This window comes from Eucyclogobius newberryi, unplaced genomic scaffold (genome assembly GCF_026437365.1).
Source record: "Eucyclogobius newberryi isolate DKJ021-1_F unplaced genomic scaffold, fEucNew1.0.hap1 SCAF_7, whole genome shotgun sequence".
Lineage (NCBI taxonomy): Eukaryota > Metazoa > Chordata > Actinopteri > Gobiiformes > Gobiidae > Eucyclogobius > Eucyclogobius newberryi.
The window spans coordinates 3,778,600-3,802,155 of record NW_027316389.1 but is presented as its reverse complement, the minus strand read 5'-3'; the positions used below and the strand labels follow the sequence as shown (position 1 = coordinate 3,802,155).

The 23,556-nt window shown below is 47.8% G+C and overlaps 2 protein-coding genes across 2 annotated transcripts in view; one reads left to right on the top strand and one right to left on the bottom strand.

Annotated features, from left to right (window-relative positions):
• The window catches only part of cep290 (centrosomal protein 290), a 119,492-nt gene extending 115,143 nt beyond the window's left edge, over positions 1-4,349 (top strand). Inside the window, exons 48-52 of the mRNA XM_072435548.1 lie at positions 1,961-2,319; positions 2,580-2,721; positions 3,393-3,466; positions 3,571-3,647; positions 3,767-4,349. Of these exons, the coding sequence (XP_072291649.1) occupies positions 1,961-2,319; positions 2,580-2,721; positions 3,393-3,466; positions 3,571-3,647; positions 3,767-3,972 (858 nt within the window). The 3' untranslated portion in view covers positions 3,973-4,349. The remainder of the gene's footprint in view (positions 1-1,960; positions 2,320-2,579; positions 2,722-3,392; positions 3,467-3,570; positions 3,648-3,766) is intronic.
• A 1,062-nt stretch (positions 4,350-5,411) lies between these two features.
• Positions 5,412-14,351, bottom strand: rlig1 (RNA 5'-phosphate and 3'-OH ligase 1). Its single transcript, XM_072435544.1, has 7 exons — positions 14,152-14,351; positions 13,308-13,425; positions 12,782-12,877; positions 7,283-7,399; positions 6,379-6,585; positions 5,762-5,931; positions 5,412-5,673 (listed from the first exon to the last, which is right to left on the bottom strand). The coding sequence occupies exons 1-7, from the start codon at positions 14,239-14,241 to the stop codon at positions 5,491-5,493; spliced, it is 981 nt and encodes a 326-aa protein (XP_072291645.1). The 5' UTR covers positions 14,242-14,351; the 3' UTR covers positions 5,412-5,490.
• Positions 14,352-23,556: the final 9,205 nt, after the last annotated feature.

The following is a 23,556-nucleotide window of genomic DNA, read 5'->3' as shown; positions in this document are numbered from 1 at the left end:
CAGATCTTTGGTGTTTCAGATCTTTGGTGTTTCAGATCTTTGGTGTTTCAGGAGGTGTTTGGTGTTTCAGATGTTTGGTGTTTCAGGAGGTGTTTGGTGTTTCAGATCTTTGGTGTTTCAGGAGGTGTTTGGTGTTTCAGATGTTTGGTGTTTCGGATGTTTGGTGTTTCAGGTGTTTAAGGAGGTGTTTGGTGTTTCAGATCTTTGGTGTTTAAGGAGGTGTTTGGTGTTTCAGATGTTTGGTGTTTCAGATCTTTGGTGTTTCAGGTGTTTAAGGAGGTGTTTGGTGTTTCAGATCTTTGGTGTTTCAGGTGTTTAAGGAGGTGTTTGGTGTTTCAGATCTTTGGTGTTTCGGATGTTTGGTGTTTCAGGTGTTTAAGGAGGTGTTTGGTGTTTCAGATCTTTGGTGTTTCAGGTGTTTAAGGAGGTGTTTGGTGTTTCAGATCTTTGGTGTTTCGGATGTTTGGTCTTTCAGGTGTTTAAGGAGGTGTTTGGTGTTTCAGATCTTTGGTGTTTCAGGTGTTTAAGGAGGTGTTTGGTGTTTCAGATCTTTGGTGTTTCAGATGTTTGGTGTTTCAGGAGGTGTTTGGTGTTTCAGATCTTTGGTGTTTCAGATCTTTGGTGTTTCAGGAGGTGTTTGGTGTTTCAGATCTTTGGTGTTTCAGATGTTTGGTGTTTCAGGAGGTGTTTGGTGTTTCAGATGTTTGGTGTTTCAGGAGGTGTTTGGTGTTTCAGATCTTTGGTGTTTCAGGAGGTGTTTGGTGTTTCAGATGTTTGGTGTTTCGGATGTTTGGTGTTTCAGGTGTTTAAGGAGGTGTTTGGTGTTTCAGATCTTTGGTGTTTAAGGAGGTGTTTGGTGTTTCAGATGTTTGGTGTTTCAGATCTTTGGTGTTTCAGGTGTTTAAGGAGGTGTTTGGTGTTTCAGATCTTTGGTGTTTCAGGTGTTTAAGGAGGTGTTTGGTGTTTCAGATCTTTGGTGTTTCGGATGTTTGGTGTTTCAGGTGTTTAAGGAGGTGTTTGGTGTTTCAGATCTTTGGTGTTTCAGGTGTTTAAGGAGGTGTTTGGTGTTTCAGATCTTTGGTGTTTCGGATGTTTGGTCTTTCAGGTGTTTAAGGAGGTGTTTGGTGTTTCAGATCTTTGGTGTTTTAGGTGTTTAAGGAGGTGTTTGGTGTTTCAGATCTTTGGTGTTTCAGATGTTTGGTGTTTCAGGAGGTGTTTGGTGTTTCAGATCTTTGGTGTTTCAGATCTTTGGTGTTTCAGGAGGTGTTTGGTGTTTCAGATCTTTGGTGTTTCAGATGTTTGGTGTTTCAGGAGGTGTTTGGTGTTTCAGATGTTTGGTGTTTCAGGAGGTGTTTGGTGTTTCAGATCTTTGGTGTTTCAGGAGGTGTTTGGTGTTTCAGATGTTTGGTGTTTCGGATGTTTGGTGTTTCAGGTGTTTAAGGAGGTGTTTGGTGTTTCAGATCTTTGGTGTTTAAGGAGGTGTTTGGTGTTTCAGATGTTTGGTGTTTCAGATCTTTGGTGTTTCAGGTGTTTAAGGAGGTGTTTGGTGTTTCAGATCTTTGGTGTTTCGGATGTTTGGTGTTTCAGGTGTTTAAGGAGGTGTTTGGTGTTTCAGATCTTTGGTGTTTCAGGAGGTGTTTGGTGTTTCAGATGTTTGGTGTTTCGGATGTTTGGTGTTTCAGGTGTTTAAGGAGGTGTTTGGTGTTTCAGATCTTTGGTGTTTAAGGAGGTGTTTGGTGTTTCAGATGTTTGGTGTTTCAGATCTTTGGTGTTTCAGGTGTTTAAGGAGGTGTTTGGTGTTTCAGATCTTTGGTGTTTCGGATGTTTGGTCTTTCAGGTGTTTAAGAAGGTGTTTGGTGTTTCAGATCTTTGGTGTTTCAGGTGTTTAAGGAGGTGTTTGGTGTTTCAGATGCTTGGTGTTTCAGATGTTTGGTGTTTAAGGAGGTGTTTGGTGTTTCAGGAGCTGGAGGCGGCGCAGCGTCTCAGAGACACAAAGACCACGCTGGAGCTGACGGTGGAGAAGCTGGAGAAAGACCTGGAGGAGACGAGAACCAGGCTCAGATCTGCTCTGACCCGGACCGAGGGGGACCAGGGCCGGACCAAGACCAGGACCGAGGGGGACCAGGGCCGGACCAAGACCAGGACCGAGGAGGACCAGGGCCGGACCAAGACCAGGACCGAGGGGGACCAGGGCCGGACCAAGACCAGGACCGAGGAGGACCAGGGCCGGACCAAGACCAGGACCGAGGGGGACCAGGGCCGGACCAAGACCCGGACCGAGGGGGACCAGGGCCGGACCAAGACCTCGGTCCTCAACAGGTTCTTACTACACTCCAGGAAATCCAGACATGAACCAGGACCAGACCAAGACTCCAGACGTGAACCAGGACCAGACCGAGACTCCAGACGTGAACCAGGACCAGACCGAGACTCCAGACGTGAACCAGGACCAGACCGAGACTCCAGACGTGAACCAGGACCAGACCAAGACTCCAGACGTGAACCAGGACCAGCGCGCGGCCGAAACTGTTTACTCTTTTCTGCCTTCAGCTTTGGGAAATTCTTTCTTTTCGGTGCAGGATGTTTGAGAATAAGATGCAGGAGCTGGAGAAGGAGCTTTCAGAGAAGACGGCCATTTTGTCTGACCTCAAACAGAAGCTGAAGGAGTCGAAGCAGCGAGAAGAAGAGACGCAGGGACACACGAGGAACCTAGAGGACCAGGTCAGAACATCTACTGTCTCAAACACACGAGGAACCTAGAGGACCAGGTCAGAACATCTACTGTCTCAAACACACGAGGAACCTAGAGGACCAGGTCAGAACGTCTACTGTCTCAAACGCACGAGGAACCTAGAGGACCAGGTCAGAACATCTACTGTCTCAAACACACGAGGAACCTAGAGGACCAGGTCAGAACATCTACTGTCTCAAACACACGAGGAACCTAGAGGACCAGGTCAGAACATCTACTGTCTCAAACACATGTTTCACTCAAATGTACTTTAAATAACTACAGTACTTTCTAAATGGTCCCAAACATTAGAACATGCTGGTTCTTTAGGTTCCTCTGGTTCCTCAGGTTCTTTAGGTTCCTCGGGTTTCAAAGGACTTTAACGTCGTTAGCTTGAGATATTTGATGACGTCGTGTGTCTGGAGGAGGCGGAGCTTCACAAAGTAATATTACTCCAGTAAAAGTACATTAGAATCTGAGTAAAAGTACCTGGAGCAGTGTCTGTGACAGAGCTGGGCGTGTCAGGACGGTCAGTACTGGGCGTGTCAGTACTGGGCGTGTCAGGACGGTCAGTACTGGGCGTGTCAGTACTGGGCGTGTCAGTACTGGGCGTGTCAGTACTGGGCGTGTCAGGACGGTCAGTACCTCGTTGTGTCCACAGGTGGCGCTGCTCAAGAGTTTTCCTCCCGGGGCCAAAATGGAGGCCGGACTCGCCAAGGAGTTTCAGTCGCTCAGGTTTGAACTTGTTCAGAGGCATTTGGTGGCCACGCCCGCCTGCCACGCCCACACGAGCTCATGCTGTTTGTTTGTTTGTTTGTTTGTTTACTTGTTTACTTCAGGCTGATGAACTCTGAGCTGCAACAGGAAAACTCTGAACTGAAGCGACGCGCCACAGAAGAAGAAACGCTCAGAGAAGGTCAGAAACAACAGGTTTATTTATGTTTATTTATGTTTAAAGTGAATCAAACACAAATGAACTTCTGACACGTTCATCTGGAGGTTCAGTCAATGACATCACAGCTCGTCTCTCCGCAGACGCGCTCCGGCTGCAGAGCGAGGTGCAGAGGCTCCGCGCCGAGCTCCAGAGCTTCGACCCGGCGTTCTTCGAGGAGCTGGAGGACCTGAAGTACAACTACAACGAGGAGCTGCAGAAGAACCTGGTCCTGGAGGAGCGGCTCCGGAGCCTGTGCCAGCGGTACGGGCTGGCCACGCCCGGCATAGAGCTGGCCACGCCCCAGTGAAGAGACCCCGCCCGGTGTCTCAGTCGGGTAGAGATGTTCTCCTCGAACAGGACGGTCACCACCACTTAATGACTTAAGAGTTACAGCTGGAAACATCGCCACAGCAGGGACACGCCTACAGCAGGGACACGCCTACAGGAAGTGACATCACAGCAGGGACACGCCTACAGCAGGGACACGCCTACAGGAAGTGACATCACAGCAGGGACACGCCTACAGGAAGTGACACCACAGCAGGGACACGCCTACAGCAGGGACACGCCTACAGGAAGTGACATCACAGCAGGGACACGCCTACAGCAGGGACACGCCTACAGGAAGTGACATCACAGCAGGGACACGCCTACAGGAAGTGACATCACAGCAGGGACACGCCTACAGGAAGGGGGGGAGGGGGGGCTCTGACCTGCCGGGGGGTTTAAATTCACACAAAAAATAAGTTATTTTTCCGTCTGGTTCAATAAAGTGCAGTAGAAAGTATCCACAGTGACATGTACTGCAGTAAAAGTTTGTATTTGCTCTGCTGCTCCTCAGAGTTTAAGCCGGATGCCCTGGAGGTCAGAGAAATTGTAAAAGCCATAAAAAAAAAATTTTGCTCGATGTTTAGTGAATTTGTGGTAAATAAAAGTGTTTCATGTTTCGTCTTTTTATTCCACATTTGTTCAGTTTGACAAATATTTGCAAAAAAGTAAAAAAACGTCACATTTTCACTCTGCAAATATAAAACTCTTTATTCACAAGAAACTCATTTTCTTTTAACCCACAAAAAGCATCTAAAAGAAGAGATTTCAGGTTCTAGAGCTGAAAAAAGCCTAAACATCTGGATCTGGTGAGCTTTAGCGCCACCTCCTGCTGCAGAGGGAACTGCACTGGTACAAACCAGTTCAACCGCGTTAAAGCCATTTTCACTTTGATTTTTAGTCAAATAATTGTCTATCTTTTAGTCCATTTTATTTGACGAAAAAAGTCATAAAAGTCATTTCGTTTTTTCACCAAAACTAATGACAAAAAAAAACAAACTTTCCGTCTGCTGTCGATCCTCCCACATTGACCTTTAACCTCCCCTTTAAACCTCCCCTTTAAACCTCCCCTTTAACCTCCCCTTTAACCTCCCCTTTAAACTCCCCTTTAACCTCCCCTTTAACCTCCCCTTTAACCTCCCCTTTAAACTCCCCTTTAAACTCCCCTTTAAACTCCCCTTTAAACTCCCCTTTAAACTCCCCTTTAAACTCCCCTTTAAACTCCCCTTTAAACTCCCCTTTAACCTCCCCTTTAACCTCCCCTTTAACCTCCCCTTTAACCTCCCCTTTAACCTCCCCTTTAACCTCCCCTTTAAACTCCCCTTTAAACTCCCCTTTAAACTCCCCTTTAAACTCCCCTTTAAACTCCCCTTTAAACTCCCCTTTAAACTCCCCTTTAAACTCCCCTTTAAACTCCCCTTTAACCTCCCCTTTAAACTCCCCTTTAACCTCCCCTTTAAACTCCTCAGGCGTCTGGAACGTTCATTCGTTCTTTCTTCTACGTCTCAAACGTCACGTCCTGGAGCCGCTCAAACCGCCGCCCGTGGAGTTTGGACAAAGACGTGAACAAACCGTTGCCGTTGTCGTCTTCGATCACCGCGGCGACGAGCACCTCCACAGGGCGAGAGCCCAGCAGAGTGTCCCCGTCGGGCCAGCGGAGCCCGAGGTGGTGTCGGTGAAGCTGCGGAGCCAGAACAACCGTGTCAAGGAGCCACATCGTAACCGTGGCAACAATTGCAACTGGTTCATCTGATGGAGGCGGCGTTCACCTTGAGCAGCGTCCCATCGCTGCAGTGCCAGACCACGCCCTCCACGCGACCTTCAGGACGCGTCTGGAACCAGGACCTGAGACTGTGGAAGTCCAGAGGAGGAAGTGATGAGATCAGGACGGAGCCGTGAGACACCAGACAGTGGAGAGGGGACTTCTTACAGCCCAGACCTGCAGGAACCAGAAGAACCAGGGTTATCTACAGCCCAGACCTGCAGGAACCAGAAGAACCAGGGTTATCTACAGCCCAGACCTGCAGGAACCAGAAGAACCAGGGTTATCTACAGCCCAGACCTGCAGGAACCAGAAGAACCAGGGTTATCTACAGCCCAGACCTGCAGGAACCAGAAGAACCAGGGTTATCTACAGCCCAGACCTGTCTACAGCCCAGACCTGCAGGAACCAGAAGAACCAGGGTTATCTACAGCCCAGACCTGCAGGAACCAGAAGAACCAGGGTTATCTACAGCCCAGACCTGCAGGAACCAGAAGAACCAGGGTTATCTACAGCCCAGACCTGCAGGAACCAGAAGAACCAGGGTTATCTACAGCCCAGACCTGCAGGAACCAGAAGAACCAGAAGAACCAGGGTTACTAGAAAAGGGTGTGGCGGTTTTACCGTACGCGTTGCCGTTGACGTTGGTCCCGATCAGCTCCAGCGTTTGTCCCAGGAGCTCGTCCAGAGGAACCGTGACCATCTCCAGCTCCGCCCTTTCCGGCTCCTCCTGGTGGGCGGGCCTGAGCACCAGAGCCACGCCCAGATCGTAGTCCACCACCGACGAGTGCCAACAGTACGGCTTAGAGCGGGCGAGGACGGGCACCCAGCCTGGGGAGAGCACGGGGAGAACACGCTTAGAACACAGGGAGAACACGGAGAGAACACAGGGTATCATTTAAGCAGAGTCTGTCAATGCGGAGAGGTCAGACAGGTCACGGAGGTCTGACCCCCAGCACTGACCCCCAGCACTGACCCCCAGCACTGACCCCCAGCACTGACACATACATTTACAGTTGTACTTGTACATTAGTCGTAAATAAGGGTTGAGGGATTATATCTGTGTCCTGACGGCCAGCAGAGGGCGCCACACTCCAGCATGAGTCCTAAACTGCAGCTGCTTCATCAGAGGCGGTTTGGGGTCTTTGTACCTGGGATGTGTCCGTTGGGGTCTTTGTACCTGGGATGTGTCCGTTGGGGTCTTTGTACCTGGGATGTGTCCGTTGGGGTCTTTGTACCTGGGATGTGTCCGTTGGGGTCTTTGTACCTGGGATGTGTCCGTTGGGGTCTTTGTACCTGGGATGTGTCCGTTGGGGTCTTTGTACCTGGGATGTGTCCGTTGGGGTCTTTGTACCTGGGATGTGTCCGTTGGGGTCTTTGTACCTGGGATGTGTCCGTTGGGGTCTTTGTACCTGGGATGTGTCCGTTGGGGTCTTTGTACCTGGGATGTGTCCGTTGGGGTCTTTGTACCTGGGATGTGTCCGTTGGGGTCTTTGTACCTGGGATGTGTCCGTTGGGGTCTTTGTACCTGGGATGTGTCCGTTGGGGTCGGGGACAGGCTGGTCCTTCACGTGTTTGACCCCATGAGCCGGGATCCAGGACTCAGGGACACATTTGAAGTCCTCCTCCATGTTCCACCAGAAACCTGCACCAGAACACCAGCAGTTTGTCTGTAGTGCGTCTGCAGTTCGTCTGTAGTTTGTCTGTAGTTTGTCTGTAGTTCGTCAGCAGTTTGTCTAGTTTGTCTGTAGTTCGTCAGCAGTTCGTCTGTAGTTTGTCAGCAGTTCGTCTGTAGTTCGTTTGCAGTTCGTCTGTAGTTCGTCAGCAGTTTGTAGTTTGTCTGTAGTTCGTCAGCAGTTCGTCTGTAGTTCGTCAGCAGTTCGTCTGTAGTTTGTCTGTAGTTCGTCAGCAGTTCGTCTGTAGTTCGTCAGCAGTTCGTCAGCAATTCGTCTGTAGTTTGTCTGTAGTTTGTCAGTAGTTTGTAGTTCGTCTGTAGTTTGTCTGTAGTTCGTCAGCAGTTTGTAGTTTGTCTGTAGTTCGTCAGCAGTTTGTAGTTTGTCTGTAGTTCGTCTGTAGTTCGTCAGCAGTTCGTCTGTAGTTTGTAGTTCGTCAGCAGTTTGTCTGTAGTTCGTCAGCAGTTTGTAGTTTGTCTGTAGTTCGTCAGCAGTTCGTCTGTAGTTCGTCAGCAGTTCGTCAGCAGTTCGTCTGTAGTTCGTCAGCAGTTCGTCTGTAGTTTGTAGTTCGACTGTAGTTCGTCAGTAGTTTGTCTGTAGTTCGTCAGCAGTTTGTAGTTTGTCTGTAGTTTGTCAGCAGTTCGTCAGCAGTTCGTCTGTAGTTCGTCTGTAGTTCGTCAGCAGTTTGTAGTTCGTCTGTAGTTCGTCTGCAGTTCGTCTGTAGTTCGTCAGCAGTTCGTCTGTAGTTTGTCTGTAGTTCGTCAGCAGTTTGTAGTTTGTCTGTAGTCTGTAGTTTGTAGTTCGTCAGCAGTTCGTCTGTAGTTCGTCAGCAGTTTGTAGTTTGTCTGTAGTTCGTCAGCAGTTTGTCTGTAGTTCGTCAGCAGTTTGTCTGTAGTTCGTCAGCAGTTTGCAGTTCGTCTGTAATTTGTCTGTAGTTCGTCTGGAGTTCGTCAGCAGTTCGTCTGTAGTTTGTCTGTAGTTTGTCTGCAGTTCGTCAGCAGTTGTCTGTAGTTTGTCTGTAGTTTGTCTGTAGTTCGTCAGCAGTTCGTCTGTAGTTTGTCTGTAGTTCGTCAGCAGTTCGTCTGTAGTTCGTCTGTAGTTTGTCAGTAGTTTGTCGTTCGTCTGCAGTTCGTCAGCAGTTCGTCTGGAGTTTGTCTGTAGTTCGTCAGCAGTTCGTCTGTAGTTGTCTGTAGTTCGTCAGCAGTTCTTCAGCAGTTTGTAGTTCGTTTGCAGTTCGTCTGTAGTTCGTCTGCAGTTCGTCAGCAGTTCGTCTGTAGTTCGTCGTTCGTTTGCAGTTCGTCTGTAGTTCGTCAGCAGTTCGTCTGTAGTTCGTCAGCAGTTCGTCTGTAGTTCGTCAGCAGTTCGTCAGTAGTTTGTAGTTCGTCTGCAGTTCGTCAGCAGTTCGTCTGTAGTTCGTCAGCAGTTCTTCTGCAGTTCGTCTGTAGTTTGTCTGTAGTTCGTCAGCAGTTCGTCTGTAGTTCGTCAGCAGTTCGTCTGTAGTTTGTCTGTAGTTCGTCAGCAGTTCGTCTGTAGTTCGTCAGCAGTTCGTCAGCAGTTTGTCTGTAGTTTGTCTGTAGTTTGTAGTTTGTCTGTAGTTTGTCTGTAGTTCGTCAGCAGTTTGTAGTTTGTCTGTAGTTCGTCAGCAGTTTGTAGTTTGTCTGTAGTTCGTCTGTAGTTCGTCTGTAGTTCGTCAGCAGTTCGTCTGTAGTTTGTAGTTCGTCAGCAGTTCGTCAGTAGTTTGTCTGTAGTTCGTCAGCAGTTCGTCTGTAGTTCGTCAGCAGTTTGTCTGTAGTTCGTCAGCAGTTCGTCTGTAGTTCGTCAGCAGTTCGTCTGTAGTTTGTAGTTCGACTGTAGTTCGTCAGTAGTTTGTCTGTAGTTCGTCAGCAGTTTGTAGTTTGTCTGTAGTTCGTCAGCAGTTCGTCAGCAGTTCGTCTGTAGTTCGTCTGTAGTTCGTCAGCAGTTTGTAGTTCGTCTGTAGTTCGTCTGCAGTTCGTCTGTAGTTCGTCAGCAGTTTGTAGTTTGTAGTTCGTCAGCAGTTCGTCTGTAGTTTGTAGTTCGTCAGCAGTTTGTAGTTTGTCTGTAGTTCGTCAGCAGTTTGTCTGTAGTTTGTCTGTAGTTCGTCAGCAGTTCGTCAGCAGTTTGTCTGTAGTTCGTCAGCAGTTTGCAGTTCGTCTGTAATTTGTCTGTAGTTCGTCAGCAGTTCGTCTGGAGTTCGTCTGTAGTTTGTCTGTAGTTTGTCTGCAGTTCGTCAGCAGTTGTCTGTAGTTTGTCAGCAGTTTGCAGTTCGTCTGTAATTTGTCTGTAGTTCGTCAGCAGTTCGTCTGGAGTTCGTCAGCAGTTCGTCTGTAGTTTGTCTGCAGTTCGTCAGCAGTTGTCTGTAGTTTGTCTGTAGTTTGTAGTTCGTCAGCAGTTCGTCTGTAGTTTGTAGTTCGTCTGTAGTTTGTCAGTAGTTTGTAGTTCGTCTGCAGTTCGTCAGCAGTTCGTCTGTAGTTTGTCTGTAGTTCGTCAGCAGTTCGTCAGCAGTTCGTCTGGAGTTTGTCTGTAGTTCGTCAGCAGTTGTCTGTAGTTTGTCTGGAGTTTGTCTGTAGTTCGTCAGCAGTTCGTCTGTAGTTTGTCTGTAGTTCGTCAGCAGTTCTTCAGCAGTTTGTAGTTCGTTTGCAGTTCGTCTGTAGTTCGTCTGCAGTTCGTCAGCAGTTCGTCTGTAGTTCGTCAGCAGTTCTTCAGCAGTTTGTAGTTCGTTTGCAGTTCGTCTGTAGTTTGTCAGTAGTTTGTAGTTCGTCTGTAGTTCGTCAGCAGTTCTTCAGCAGTTTGTAGTTTGTCTGTAGTTCGTCAGCAGTTTGTAGTTTGTCTGTAGTTCGTCAGCAGTTCGTCTGTAGTTCGTCAGCAGTTCGTCTGTAGTTCGTCAGCAGTTCGTCTGTAGTTCGTCAGCAGTTCGTAGTTCGTCAGCAGTTTGTCTGTAGTTCGTCAGCAGTTCGTCTGTAGTTCGTCAGCAGTTCGTCTGTAGTTCGTCAGCAGTTCGTCTGTAGTTTGTCTGTAGTTCGTCAGCAGTTCGTCTGTAGTTCGTCAGCAGTTCGTCTGTAGTTCGTCAGCAGTTCGTCTGTAGTTCGTCTGTAGTTCGTCTGTAGTTCGTCAGCAGTTTGTCTGTAGTTCGTCAGCAGTTCGTCTGTAGTTCGTCAGCAGTTCGTCTGTAGTTTGTAGTTCGTCTGTAGTTCGTCAGTAGTTTGTCTGTAGTTCGTCAGCAGTTTGTAGTTTGTCTGTAGTTCGTCAGCAGTTCGTCTGTAGTTCGTCAGCAGTTCGTCTGTAGTTTGTCAGCAGTTCGTCTGTAGTTCGTCAGCAGTTTGTAGTTCGTCTGTAGTTCGTCTGCAGTTCGTCTGTAGTTCGTCAGCAGTTCGTCTGTAGTTTGTCTGTAGTTCGTCAGCAGTTTGTAGTTTGTCTGTAGTTTATAGTTCGTCAGCAGTTCGTCTGTAGTTTGTAGTTCGTCTGTAGTTCGTCAGCAGTTTGTAGTTTGTCTGTAGTTTGTCTGTAGTTCGTCAGCAGTTCGTCAGCAGTTTGTCTGTAGTTCGTCAGCAGTTCGTCAGCAGTTCGTCTGGAGTTCGTCAGCAGTTCGTCTGGAGTTTGTCTGCAGTTCGTCAGCAGTTGTCTGTAGTTTGTCTGTAGTTTGTCTGTAGTTCGTCAGCAGTTCGTCTGTAGTTTGTCTGTAGTTCGTCAGCAGTTCGTCTGTAGTTCGTCTGTAGTTCGTCAGCAGTTCGTCTGTAGTTCGTCTGTAGTTTGTCAGTAGTTTGTAGTTCGTCAGCAGTTCGTCTGTAGTTTGTCTGTAGTTCGTCAGCAGTTCGTCAGCAGTTCGTCTGGAGTTTGTCTGTAGTTCGTCAGCAGTTTGTAGTTTGTCTGTAGTTCGTCAGCAGTTGTCTGTAGTTTGTCTGTAGTTTGTCTGTAGTTCGTCAGCAGTTCGTCTGTAGTTTGTCTGTAGTTCGTCAGCAGTTCTTCAGCAGTTTGTAGTTCGTTTGCAGTTCGTCTGTAGTTCGTCTGCAGTTCGTCAGCAGTTCGTCTGTAGTTCGTCAGCAGTTCTTCAGCAGTTTGTAGTTCGTTTGCAGTTCGTCTGTAGTTTGTCAGTAGTTTGTAGTTCGTCTGTAGTTCGTCAGCAGTTCTTCAGCAGTTTGTAGTTCGTTTGCAGTTCGTCTGTAGTTTGTCTGTAGTTCGTCAGCAGTTTGTAGTTTGTCTGTAGTTCGTCAGCAGTTCGTCTGTAGTTCGTCAGCAGTTCGTCTGTAGTTCGTCAGCAGTTCGTCTGTAGTTCGTCAGCAGTTCGTCTGTAGTTTGTCTGTAGTTCGTCAGCAGTTCGTCTGTAGTTTGTCTGTAGTTTGTAGTTCGTCTGCAGTTCGTCAGCAGTTCGTCTGTAGTTTGTCTGTAGTTCGTCAGCAGTTTGTAGTTTGTCTGTAGTTCGTCAGCAGTTCGTCTGTAGTTCGTCTGTAGTTCGTCAGCAGTTCGTCTGTAGTTCGTCAGCAGTTCGTCTGTAGTTTGTCTGTAGTTTGTAGTTCGTCAGCAGTTCGTCTGTAGTTTGTCTGTAGTTCTTCAGCAGTTTGTAGTTCGTATGTAGTTTGTCTGTAGTTCGTCAGCAGTTTGTAGTTTGTCTGTAGTTCGTCAGCAGTTCGTCTGTAGTTTGTCTGTAGTTCGTCAGCAGTTTGTAGTTTGTCTGTAGTTCGTCAGCAGTTCGTCAGCAGTTTGTCTGTAGTTCGTCAGCAATTCGTCTGTAGTTCGTCTGTAGTTCGTCAGCAGTTCTTCAGCAGTTTGTAGTTCGTTTGCAGTTCGTCTGTAGTTTGTCTGTAGTTCGTCAGCAGTTTGTAGTTCGTCAGCAGTTTGTAGTTCGTTTGCAGTTCGTCTGTAGTTTGTCAGTAGTTTGTAGTTCGTCTGCAGTTCGTCAGCAGTTTGTAGTTTGTCTGCAGTTCGTCTGTAGTTCGTCTGTAGTTCGTCAGCAGTTCGTCTGTAGTTCGTCAGCAGTTCGTCTGTAGTTTGTCTGTAGTTTGTCAGTAGTTTGTAGTTCGTCTGCAGTTCGTCAGCAGTTCGTCTGTAGTTTGTCTGTAGTTCGTCAGCAGTTCGTCTGTAGTTCGTCAGCAGTTCGTCTGTAGTTCGTCAGCAGTTCGTCTGTAGTTTGTCTGTAGTTTTTCAGCAGTTTGTAGTTCATCTGTAGTTCGTCAGCAGTTTGTAGTTTGTCTGTAGTTCGTCAGCAGTTCGTCTGTAGTTTGTCTTTAGTTCGTCAGCAGTTTGTAGTTCGTCAGCAGTTCGTCTGTAGTTTGTCTTTAGTTCGTCAGCAGTTTGTAGTTCGTCTGTAGTTCGTCTGTAGTTTGTAAGTAGTTTCAGACCTTTGCTGCTGCGGTGGAGATGTTTGTGTTTCTTGAACCGTTTCTCGGCCGGTTTGTTTGGCTTTCGGTCCAGTCGAGCCCAAAGGTGCGACTGACCTGACAGAGAGCACAAGCACAAGCAGATCAATCACAGCATTATCCCTGACCGCCACTGACCATCACTGACCGCCACTGACCATCACTGACCATCCCTGACCGCCACTGACCGCCACTGACCGTCACTGACCATCAGTGACCGCCACTGACCGCCACTGACCGTCACTGACCGCCACTGACTGCCACTGACCATCACTGACTGCCACTGACCGCCACTGACCGTCACTGACCGCCACTGACCATCACTGACCGTCACTGACCATCACTGACCGCCACTGACCGTCACTGACGGCCACTGACCATCACTGACCATCACTGACCGCCACTGACCGTCACTGACCATCAGTGACCGCCACTGACCGTCACTGACCATCACTGACCGCCACTGACCATCACTGACCGTCACTGACCGTCACTGACCGCCACTGACCTCTGAACGGTGAGACGTAGCAGCAGGTGCCGTCCACTTTCTCCGTGGCAACCGCAGACTCCACATCCGCGTCCACAGCAACAGGATTCAGGGTCTCCGTGGCAACCACCTGATACGACTGACAAACCCAAAACTGTCATTGCCTCTACATTTACATAGTGTATTTTAGAAGCATTAACGCTCCAAATCATCTTTAATAAATTATATTTTTCCACACAAGACGGTCGCTCGCCCGGAGAAGGACGAGTTGTCAACGTTTCCACGGTAACGCTGGACAGGACTCTGCAAATGCATTTTACTGCTGAGCCTTCAGTGTGGACAATAAACATGACACAGGCGTGAAATACTCTAAGTTCTGAAATAAATGATTTTATTACAAAAAATATATACATTTAATCAATAAATAAAAATAAAAAATAAATCAGAGTAAATTTTAATTTGTAATCCAGCTAATGCTTTTCCCTTCATTTGAGATGTTTTGCAGTGAAAAACCTTGGCCTCCTGCTCGTTTCCTTTGGCAGTAATAATACCCCAGAGTGTGGCATTAAACATTCTCATGGAGAATGTGGCTTTAACTTTGTTTCCATGGATTCATGTAGGTGAGATGCCACCTCCAGAAAGTTACATACTGTTGCTTTAATTAAATTAAAAAAGCTTTTAAACTAAATAGATACATGAAAAACATCCATTAAATACATAGTTTCGTCATAAAGTCTAAACAAATAACCTCATTATTATTTCCAGTTTTACATAATCTGTTTAGCACTGTAAATATTGAATATGTGGCAGAGCAGAAGACTGTTTTTAGCCTTTAGCATATGTTAGCATTAGCGTTAGCTCTTACCTGACAGTCGCGCTTTCTGGAAGCTTCTTCCTTCACTTCCGTGGTAAAAACACACGGGATCTTCTGCTGCACTGAGCCGAGGCGCCGCATCTCGTCCCGCGGCCGCAGCCTCCAGCTCCCGGAGACAAAGTGAGAACAAAGTGAGAACAAAGCGAGAGCCAAAGACTTTAAAACCACGGAATATTAAAGTGTGTGAGAATCCAGCGCGCGGCGTTTAAAGCCGCTCAGAGGCGCAGTGTCGCCCCCTGCCGCTCCGGAGGGCGCACCACAGCTTCGTGTGATGAACGTATGTGGGAATATTACTGTTTATATCATCTTTATTATTAAGATTTTTTAGTTGTTGTTGGTGTTTTTTGTGTGCATATTTTGATGATGATATTGAGAATTTAATTGCAATTTCTAACACGTATTGCAATTGTAATTAGATTTGCAACATATGTTTAAAAAGTAGGATTCTGTTCAAACTGCACATTGTAAACAGCATTAGAGAAGACTGAAGCTGCGTTTTTTTAATTTGATCTACAACACATAAAACAATTAAAACAGACAAGACCAGAGAGAAGCAAATTATGTTTAATTGAGAATTTAAGAAAAAGCGGCATCAAAGAAAAATAAGTCCAAAGTAAAGTCCCATTTAGTCCAGTTTCTGTCAAATTTGTCCATTTTCTCTTAGAGTCCAAATGTTTTTCCCGTTTGTCGGTCCAGTCCTTAATCGTCAGTGCAAATTGCGTCATCCATTTTTTTGTGACGGCGTTTTCCCAGCTGTCTGCAGTATGTTCCGGAGGGATCCATTCACTGTGTCCATGGCTGGGGTTTTGAGGCCCAAATACAAAGTTCTAAAAGTCAATCAAATCAGCTTGAAATAACTTGTCAAATTCTGTCCAATATTTTTGTCCAAGAAAGTCACTTTTTCCTCATCTCAAAATCACCTTTTGAACGCGCCTTCGTCCAGTTGGTCAGGCGGTATCGAAGGTCTACTCTACATCTGAGCACATTTTGAAACATGAAGTCATTTCTTACATTTGTATTCTTCCACAGATTGAATTGCCAGTCTGTTCTCGCCTCAGCAGTAGAAGCGTGATGGAGGATAAACGTGTTCGGCCGGCCACCTACTGGAGCTCCGTGTTGTGGAGCATGTTCTCGCTGCTGATGGTGAACCTCTTCTCCTCCTCCCGCGCTCTCCTCTCGTCTTCTCCTTCTTTCTGGAGGTCCAGTTCGCTGCTGGTTTGTCTCCACATCTCCGTCTCTGTGTCGTCTTTCTGCGCCGCCTCGGACCAGACGCGACGCTTACGGCTAATCGTGAAGAGGAGGACAAAGAGCGGACGTTACAGACAGAAACATCTATTATTTAAAGGCTTGTTATGGAACATTTAATATCACAGATGATTGGACCAGAGAGAACGGCCAAAAGCAGAGAAACACCAGAGAATCATTTGTCTTCAAACTCTGTCTTGAACTCGTGCTAAAGCGCCGTGTTTCCACTGATGCTAACTTACATGTCGAGCCTTAGCAACACAAAGCTAGCGTAGCACGTTGGCAACAGCCGTTTCCTGTTCACGCACACTAGCTTTAGCCACGCCCCTCACACACACTAGCTTTAGCCACGCCCCTCACACACACTAGCTTTAGCCACGCCCCTCACACACACCAGCTTTAGCCACGCCCCTCACACACACTAGCTTTAGCCACACCCCTCACACACACTAGCTTTAGCCACACCCCTCACACACACTAGCTTTAGCCACACCCCTCACACACACTAGCTTTAGCCACGCCCTTCACACACACACACTAGTTTTAGCCACGCCCCTCACACACACTAGCTTTAGCCACACCCCTCACACACACTAGCTTTAGCCACACCCCTCACACACACTAGCTTTAGCCACACCCCTCACACACACTAGCTTTAGCCACGCCCTTCACACACACACTAGTTTTAGCCACGCCCCTCCCACACACTAGCTTTAGCCACACCCCTCACACACGCTAGCTTTAGCCACGCCCTTCACACACACACACTAGCTTTAGCCACACCCCTCACACACACTAGCTTTAGCCACGCCCTTCACACACACACACTAGCTTTAGCCACACCCCTCACACACACTAGCTTTAGCCACGCCCTTCACTCACACACACTAGCTTTAGCCACGCCCTTCACACACACACACTAGTTTTAGCCACGCCCCTCACATGCAGAGAAGTCAAAGAAATGAGGCAAAACTGTTCCTGCCGTTTTTGTGAATCGCTGAGATCGGCCTCATTATTAAAAGTGTAATTCAGGAACAAATGTGATTTTATTTATTAAGATAAACATTAGTTATGTTTAGGTGATGTCAAATGCTCATGAGTCTTTAAATAGCAGTCTGGGGGGCGGGACCATTCGAACCGTCACTATTCATGGGTCTGAAGTGACGTGACACGCTCGTTGCTGCTGCCATCTTGAGGACAGAAGCAGCATGTTCTTTCTCTCCTGTAACATCTCCAAAGACCCCGTGTGTCCAGAAGTGTGTGACAGAGGTCAGGAGGGACTGGTGGACTTACAGTGGTCACCCCAGACAGAGGCGGAGCTGTTTCAGGTTGTTAGCAGCTGGCTAATGCTAGTGGCTATGCTAATAAACGTCAGCCTACTACAGACAGTTTTAAGAAGCCTCATTTCCAACTGTCCGAGTGTTATATTTAAGGATCAGACACAAAGTCCGTGCTCTCGAAAACTTTGAGGGCGTGTCCGGGTGCAGAGGGCGTGTCCGGGGCTGAGGGCGTGTCCAAAGGCTTGTCTCTGCTTCTAAGTGTCAGCGACTGGAAACCTATGGATAGAACTGACTCATGGCCCGTCTGAGATCAGCTGACGGTCAGAAAACCAACTCGGAACTCACACTTTGCAGTAGAAGCAAGCGCCTCCCGTTAACAGGATCAGAAGGATGAAACAGAAGCTGATCAGAGCTGTGGAGAACACTGTAAGAAAACAGAAAGTGATTAGAATCCAGGGGGTTTTGTGGAGGCAGAGGATGCAGAGGAGGAGCGGCTCGGACTGAGCAGAGGATGCATCAAACTCACCCGTTTGTCTCGGAGGTTCCACGCTGACAGAATGTGTGGCCGATTTGTACGATCCACTCATCGTCTCACGTGACACAAACGAGGGCGTCGATCCGGTCAGAGAAGAAGAGCGAATCAAACCGAGAAGAGATGTTGTTGTTGTTGTGGGAAAGTGCGTGGAGACGGTTGTAGAAGCAGCAGAAGTCTTTGGTTTAACCGTGGTGTCAGGCCGAGGGGCCGTAGGGGCCGTAGGGGCCACATGGAGAGTGAAAACTTTGAAATCTGTCCATATCCAGCTCCAGGCCCCGGTAGTTGACATATCAGTAGGAAATGTTGTAGTTTGAAGAGCAGTTTTGGCAGATGTTGTGTGAATTGTAGGAGCGATGGTTGAATCTTCTTCATCGTTATTTGAATCTGAAAAAAGGAGAAAACCTTGAAGTGATGAGTTGAGGATAAACTATTATTTGTACATTGACTTTTTGAATACATCATCAACCAAATGAAAGTTGAAATATGATTTACTGATGTCTCTAGAGTCCGTTTAGACTCTGGTCACCTGGTATCTCCCACCCCCCTCGCCCTTCACCTGGTATCTCCCACCCCCCTCGCCCTTCACCTGGTATCTCCCATCCCCCTCGCCTTTCACCTGGTATCTCCCACCCCCCTCGCCCTTCACCTGGTATCTCCCATCCCCCCTCGCCTTTCACCTGGTATCTCCCACCCCCCTCGCCCTTCACCTGGTATCTCCCATCCCCCCTCGCCCTTCACCTGGTATCTCCCATCCCCCCTCGCCTTTCACCTGGTTTCTCCCACCCCCCTCGCCCTTCACCTGGTATCTCCCATCCCCCCTCGCCCTTCACCTGGTATCTCCCATCCCCCCTCGCCTTTCACCTGGTTTCTCCCATCCCCCTCGCCTTTCACCTGGTATCTCCCACCCCCCTCGCCCTTCACCTGGTATCTCCCATCCCCCCTCGCCTTTCACCTGGTATCTCTCACCCCCCTCGCCCTTCACCTGGTATCTCCCATCCCCCCTCGCCCTTCACCTGGTGTCTCCCACCCCCCCTCGCCTTTAACCTGGTATCTCCCATCCCCCCTCGCCTTTCACCTGGTATCTCCCATCCCCCCTCGCCCTTCACCTGGTGTCTCCCATCCCCCCTCGCCTTTCTCCTGTTAGCTCCCACCCCCCTCGTCTTTCACCTGGTATCTCCCACCCCCCCTCGCCTTTCACCTGGTATCTCCCATCCCCCCTCGCCTTTCTCCTGGTATCTCCCATCCCCCCCTCGCCTTTCACCTGGTATCCTCCGCCCCCCCTCGCCTTTCTCCTGGTATCTCCCATCCCCCCTCGCCCTTCACCTGGTATCTCCCATCCCCCCCTCGCCCTTCACCTGGTATCTCCCATCCCCCCTCGCCTTTCACCTGGTATCCTCCGCCCCCCCTCGCCTTTCACCTGGTATCCTCCGCCCCCCCTCGCCTTTCTCCTGGTATCTCCCATCCCCCCTCGCCCTTCACCTGGTATCTCCCATCCCCCCCTCGCCCTTCACCTGGTATCTCCCATCCCCCCTCGCCTTTCACCTGGTATCCTCCGCCCCCCCTCGCCTTTCACCTGGTATCCTCCGCCCCCCCTCGCCTTTCACCTGGTATCCTCCGCCCCCCCTCGCCTTTCACCTGGTATCCTCCGCCCCCCCTCGCCTTTCACCTGGTATCCTCCGCCCCCCCTCGCCTTTCACCTGGTATCCTCCGCCCCCCCTCGCCTTTCACCTGGTATCCTCTGCCCCCCCTAACCTTTCACCTGGTATCTCCCGTCCCCCCTCGCCTTTCACTGGTCGATGCTGCTCTGTCTGATAGTTTCTGTGTCTTCTTTGACCTGTCTGTTTTTCCCAAACCACCGGCTGGTCCTGCAGCTGTTCAGAGGCTGGTCCTGCAGCTGTTCAGAGGAGACACATAAATTATGGCACAGGTTTATGGAAAGGATCAACATCTAGTGTTTTGAATGTTCTGGACACCATTGTCCCTATGAAGGCTAAAGTGGTTAAAAATAAGCAGAAGGCGTCATGGAGACATGATGATTGGGTCAGTGCCGCAGGGCCGAACGGAAATGACACAAGTCAAAGCTCCAGGTTCAAAAAGAGATTTACAAAGTGAAACTGAACATGTACAACCTCATTTTATGTAGAACTAGAGAAAGATATTTCTCTGAAATAATTGGAAGCAATTGAAGTAACACAGCGAGAAGTAACATCTGGCATGTCCTGTTGCCACAGTAACAGATGAACAAACCCTCCAGCTCAGCTGCCGTTAGGACTCATTTCCACATCAAGTGTAATGAGTTTACATTATTCTTTAATGACAAAGTTCAGGGCATTAAAAATGCTATAAATCCCACAATGCAAAAAATGACCCTAAAACCACCAAGACACTTAGAGCTGACTCACTTTGCACCTGTAACTGACAAAACTGTCCATGAGATCATCACCAGTCTGAGTTCATCTACAGCTGCCTCCATGTGTGAGCCTCCAGATTTCTAAAGTCTGTGCTGAACAGTTTATTAGCCCAATGTCTTATAAAACTGAGGTCATAAAACCTCTCCTAAAGAAGAGCAGTCTTGATGCTGCAGGACTGAGTCATTACCGCCCAGTGGATTCACTCTGTCACTGCATCCAACAGATCAGTTAATGATTATCTTTATAGTCGACTAGTCACGATTTGTAGCTTATTCTGCCCTGATCTGAACACAAGCGTGACCAGATTCTGAAACTTGCCAAGGACACAACAAGAGTGTGGCACAGATGAGTTTTGTACCTGAGGAGTTGAAGCACCAGGCGCCAAACTTCTTGCTCTTCGAGGCTTTCCAAGTGACCACGCCCACTAACCCGCTTCCACAGCTAAAGACGGAGGAGCGGCGAGGCAACGCTGCAAACCCGTCCGAGAGCCACCCAAACCTGGACACGGGGCAGTGACAACATCTGATCCTTTTGTTTCAAGTCAAGAAAACATTAAAAAAGGTTCTTCGTCAAAAGGTCGCGTCCCACATTCTGCTAAATGTACTTTTTACATCCATGCTAGAGGCTTGTCTCCACTGAGAATGTGTCACATGTCTCAGAAACCAATCTCCATGGAGACAAGCAGGTCAAGTCAGGTCTGTGGAGAGGCGACCCTGCTCAGAGTATGTATTTGTGATGTGCTAATGGTTGAACAAAAGTGTTTCTATGGTCCCACCTGCAGCTCTCCAGTCCGTGGTCCTGGGCCGTCTGGAGCTGGGCTTCCGTCGCCATGGAGATGTTCTTAAAGAGACAGGCCTCGGACGCATCGGAGAAGTTAAACTGGTACTGTCCCCGAGGTCCCGTCAACAGCACCACTCCGGATGTAGCGACGGTGGACACTGGAGGGAGAAGACCAGGACTAAGACAGGACTAAACCTAGACCTAACCAGGACAGAACCTAGACCTAATCAGGACAGAAAACAGACCGAACCAGGACTGACCCAGGACTGAACCAGGACTAAACCAGGACTAAACCAGGACTGAACCAGGACTAAACCAGGACTAAACCAGGACTAAACCAGGACTAAACCAGGACTAAACCAGGACTAAACCAGGACTGAACCAGGACTAAACCAGGACTAAACCAGGACTAAACCAGGACTGAACCAGGACTAAACCAGGACTAAACCAGGACTGAACCAGGACTAAACCAGGAAGAGTTCAAACCTGTGATGAGGCTGTGGTTCAGGGCTGAGCTGAAGTGGATCAGGATCAGAAACGAGACGATTCCAAAACGCTCCATTTCACAAAACAGCATCAGACGAGAGTTTGAAACATCACAACGTCCAGGAAAAAAAACATGTCCAAGAGAGAAGGAGAGAGAGAGAGAGAGAGAGGGAAAAGGAAGAGGAAACAGGAGCAAAATGGCCTCAGTGGCAGATAACACTGACACATCCAGAGAAAAATACCAATAATTAACTTCGAGTTCATCCTGGACACATTGTGTTCTCAGCGTCCAGACTTATGATTCCATCTTTGTTTAGTTGTGTTTGTCCAGTCGCTCCTTCAGGGACATGATGGCCTCTGAGTTGTGCCTTTAGAGCTTTATAACACTCTGAGGTGTGTCTTTAGAGCTTTATACACTCTGAGGCGTGTCTTTAGAGCTTTATAACACTCTGAGGCGTGTCTTTAGAGCTTTATAACACTCTGAGGCGTGTCTTTAGAGCTTTATACACTCTGAGGTGTGTCTTTAGAGCTTTATACACTCTGAGGTGTGTCTTTAGAGCTTTATACACTCTGAGGTGTGTCTTTAGAGCTTTATACACTCTGAGGTGTGTCTTTAGAGCTTTATACCGCTCTGAGATGTGTCTTTAGAGCTTTATACACTCTGAGGTGTGTCTTTAGAGCTTTATACACTCTGAGGCGTGTCTTTAGAGCTTTATAACACTCTGAGGTGTGTCTTTAGAGCTTTATAACACTCTGAGGCGTGTCTTTAGAGCTTTATACACTCTGAGGTGTGTCTTTAGAGCTTTATACACTCTGAGGTGTGTCTTTAGAGCTTTATACACTCTGAGGTGTGTCTTTAGAGCTTTATACACTCTGAGGTGTGTCTTTAGAGCTTTATACCGCTCTGAGATGTGTCTTTAGAGCTTTATACACTCTGAGGTGTGTCTTTAGAGCTTTATACACTCTGAGGTGTGTCTTTAGAGCTTTATACCGCTCTGAGGTGTGTCTTTAGAGCTTTATACACTCTGAGGTGTGTCTTTAGAGCTTTATACACTCTGAGGTGTGTCTTTAGAGCTTTATAACACTCTGAGGTGTGTCTTTAGAGCTTTATACAACTCTGAGGTGTGTCTTTAGAGCTTTATACACTCTGAGGTGTGTCTTTAGAGCTTTATACACTCTGAGGTGTGTCTAGAGCTTTATACACTCTGAGGTGTGTCTTTAGAGCTTTATAACACTCTGAGGTGTGTCTTTAGAGCTTTATACCACTCTGAGGTGTGTCTTTAGAACTTTATACCACTCTGAGGTGTGTCTTTAGAGCTTTATACCGCTCTGAGGTGTGTCTTTAGAGCTTTATACCACTCTGAGGTGTGTCTTTAGAGCTTTATACACTCTGAGTTGAACCCATCGCTCCTGGAGATTTATTGTTCTTTAACCTTTTGATTGCGCTCTTGCTGCTCTTGTTTCATGTCCAGAAGAACTTTATATTGTTTTGATCATTTGTACAGTTTTTTTTATAGAAGGTTCGAATTCTGATTGAATTTGGTCTTAAAGAATGTTAATCCACCATTCATTTCTCCTCTTATCTTTGTCATTTCTTGTACCCTGGAGACCCCGCCCCTGGAGACCCCGCCCCTGGAGACCCCGCCCCTGGAGACCCCGCCCCAGGAGTCATTTCCTCCAGAGAAGTCTTAATGTTTAAACAAAAGGGTCATTAAGCAGTTTTTTCATCTTTCCTCCAAATCTACGGAAATATCACTTCAATTAAATTTATTTTTCTAATGCCCAAAATCACAACAGCCGTTGTCTCGGTGACAGTGAAAGATGGATGAAACAATGTTCATAAACACTTGGACAAATGTCCCAGGGTCCCGTGTCCTTAGAAGGAGGGTCTCCTTCTCAGCCAGGAAAAACTACAAAGCCTCCTTGGTCTATTGTGCCTGTATCTGCTTCAGTGATTTAGATCTGTCTTTAAAACAGACTCTTTCCATTTGCGCAACAAGAGCCAAAATCAGAAGAATCCTGCCTAAAAGTGATGCTGAAAAACGTCTCCTGCATCTGTAAGGTCTAGATTCTCCTGTAACTGCTGCTCACAGCGTGTCCTAAAAGCTCCATAAAAAGCTTTCAACTGGTTCAAAATGCAGCAGCAAGATTACTAACAGGAACAAAAAGAAGAGAGCACATTACACCGGTGCTGGAGTCTCTTCACTGGCTCCCCGTCGAGTCTAGAATCAAATTCAAAATTCTACTCTTGACCTACAAAGCCATAAATGACATGGCCCCATCCTACCTCAAAGATGCTATAGAACCATATCATCCAAACAGAGCTCTTCGCTCTCAGAATGCCGGCCTTCTGGTGGTGCCAAGAGTCTCTAAAAGTACTGTAGGAGGTAGAGCGTTTAGCTCCCAAGCTCCTGTGTTATGGAATCAGCTCCCGACCCATGTTAAATATGCTGACACAGTCTCTTCATTTAAGTCCAGGCTTAAAACGTTCCTCTTCGAAATCGCTTATGGTCAGACTAGTTAGGAACAGAAACATAAACCCACAGCTTCAGCTACGCTGCCCTAGGAGTAACTGTGCTGGGGGAAGTATGACAGCTTGAGCACTATCCTCTTCTTCTTCTGACTACTTATGCTATCAAACAATATTTATTTTTTGATT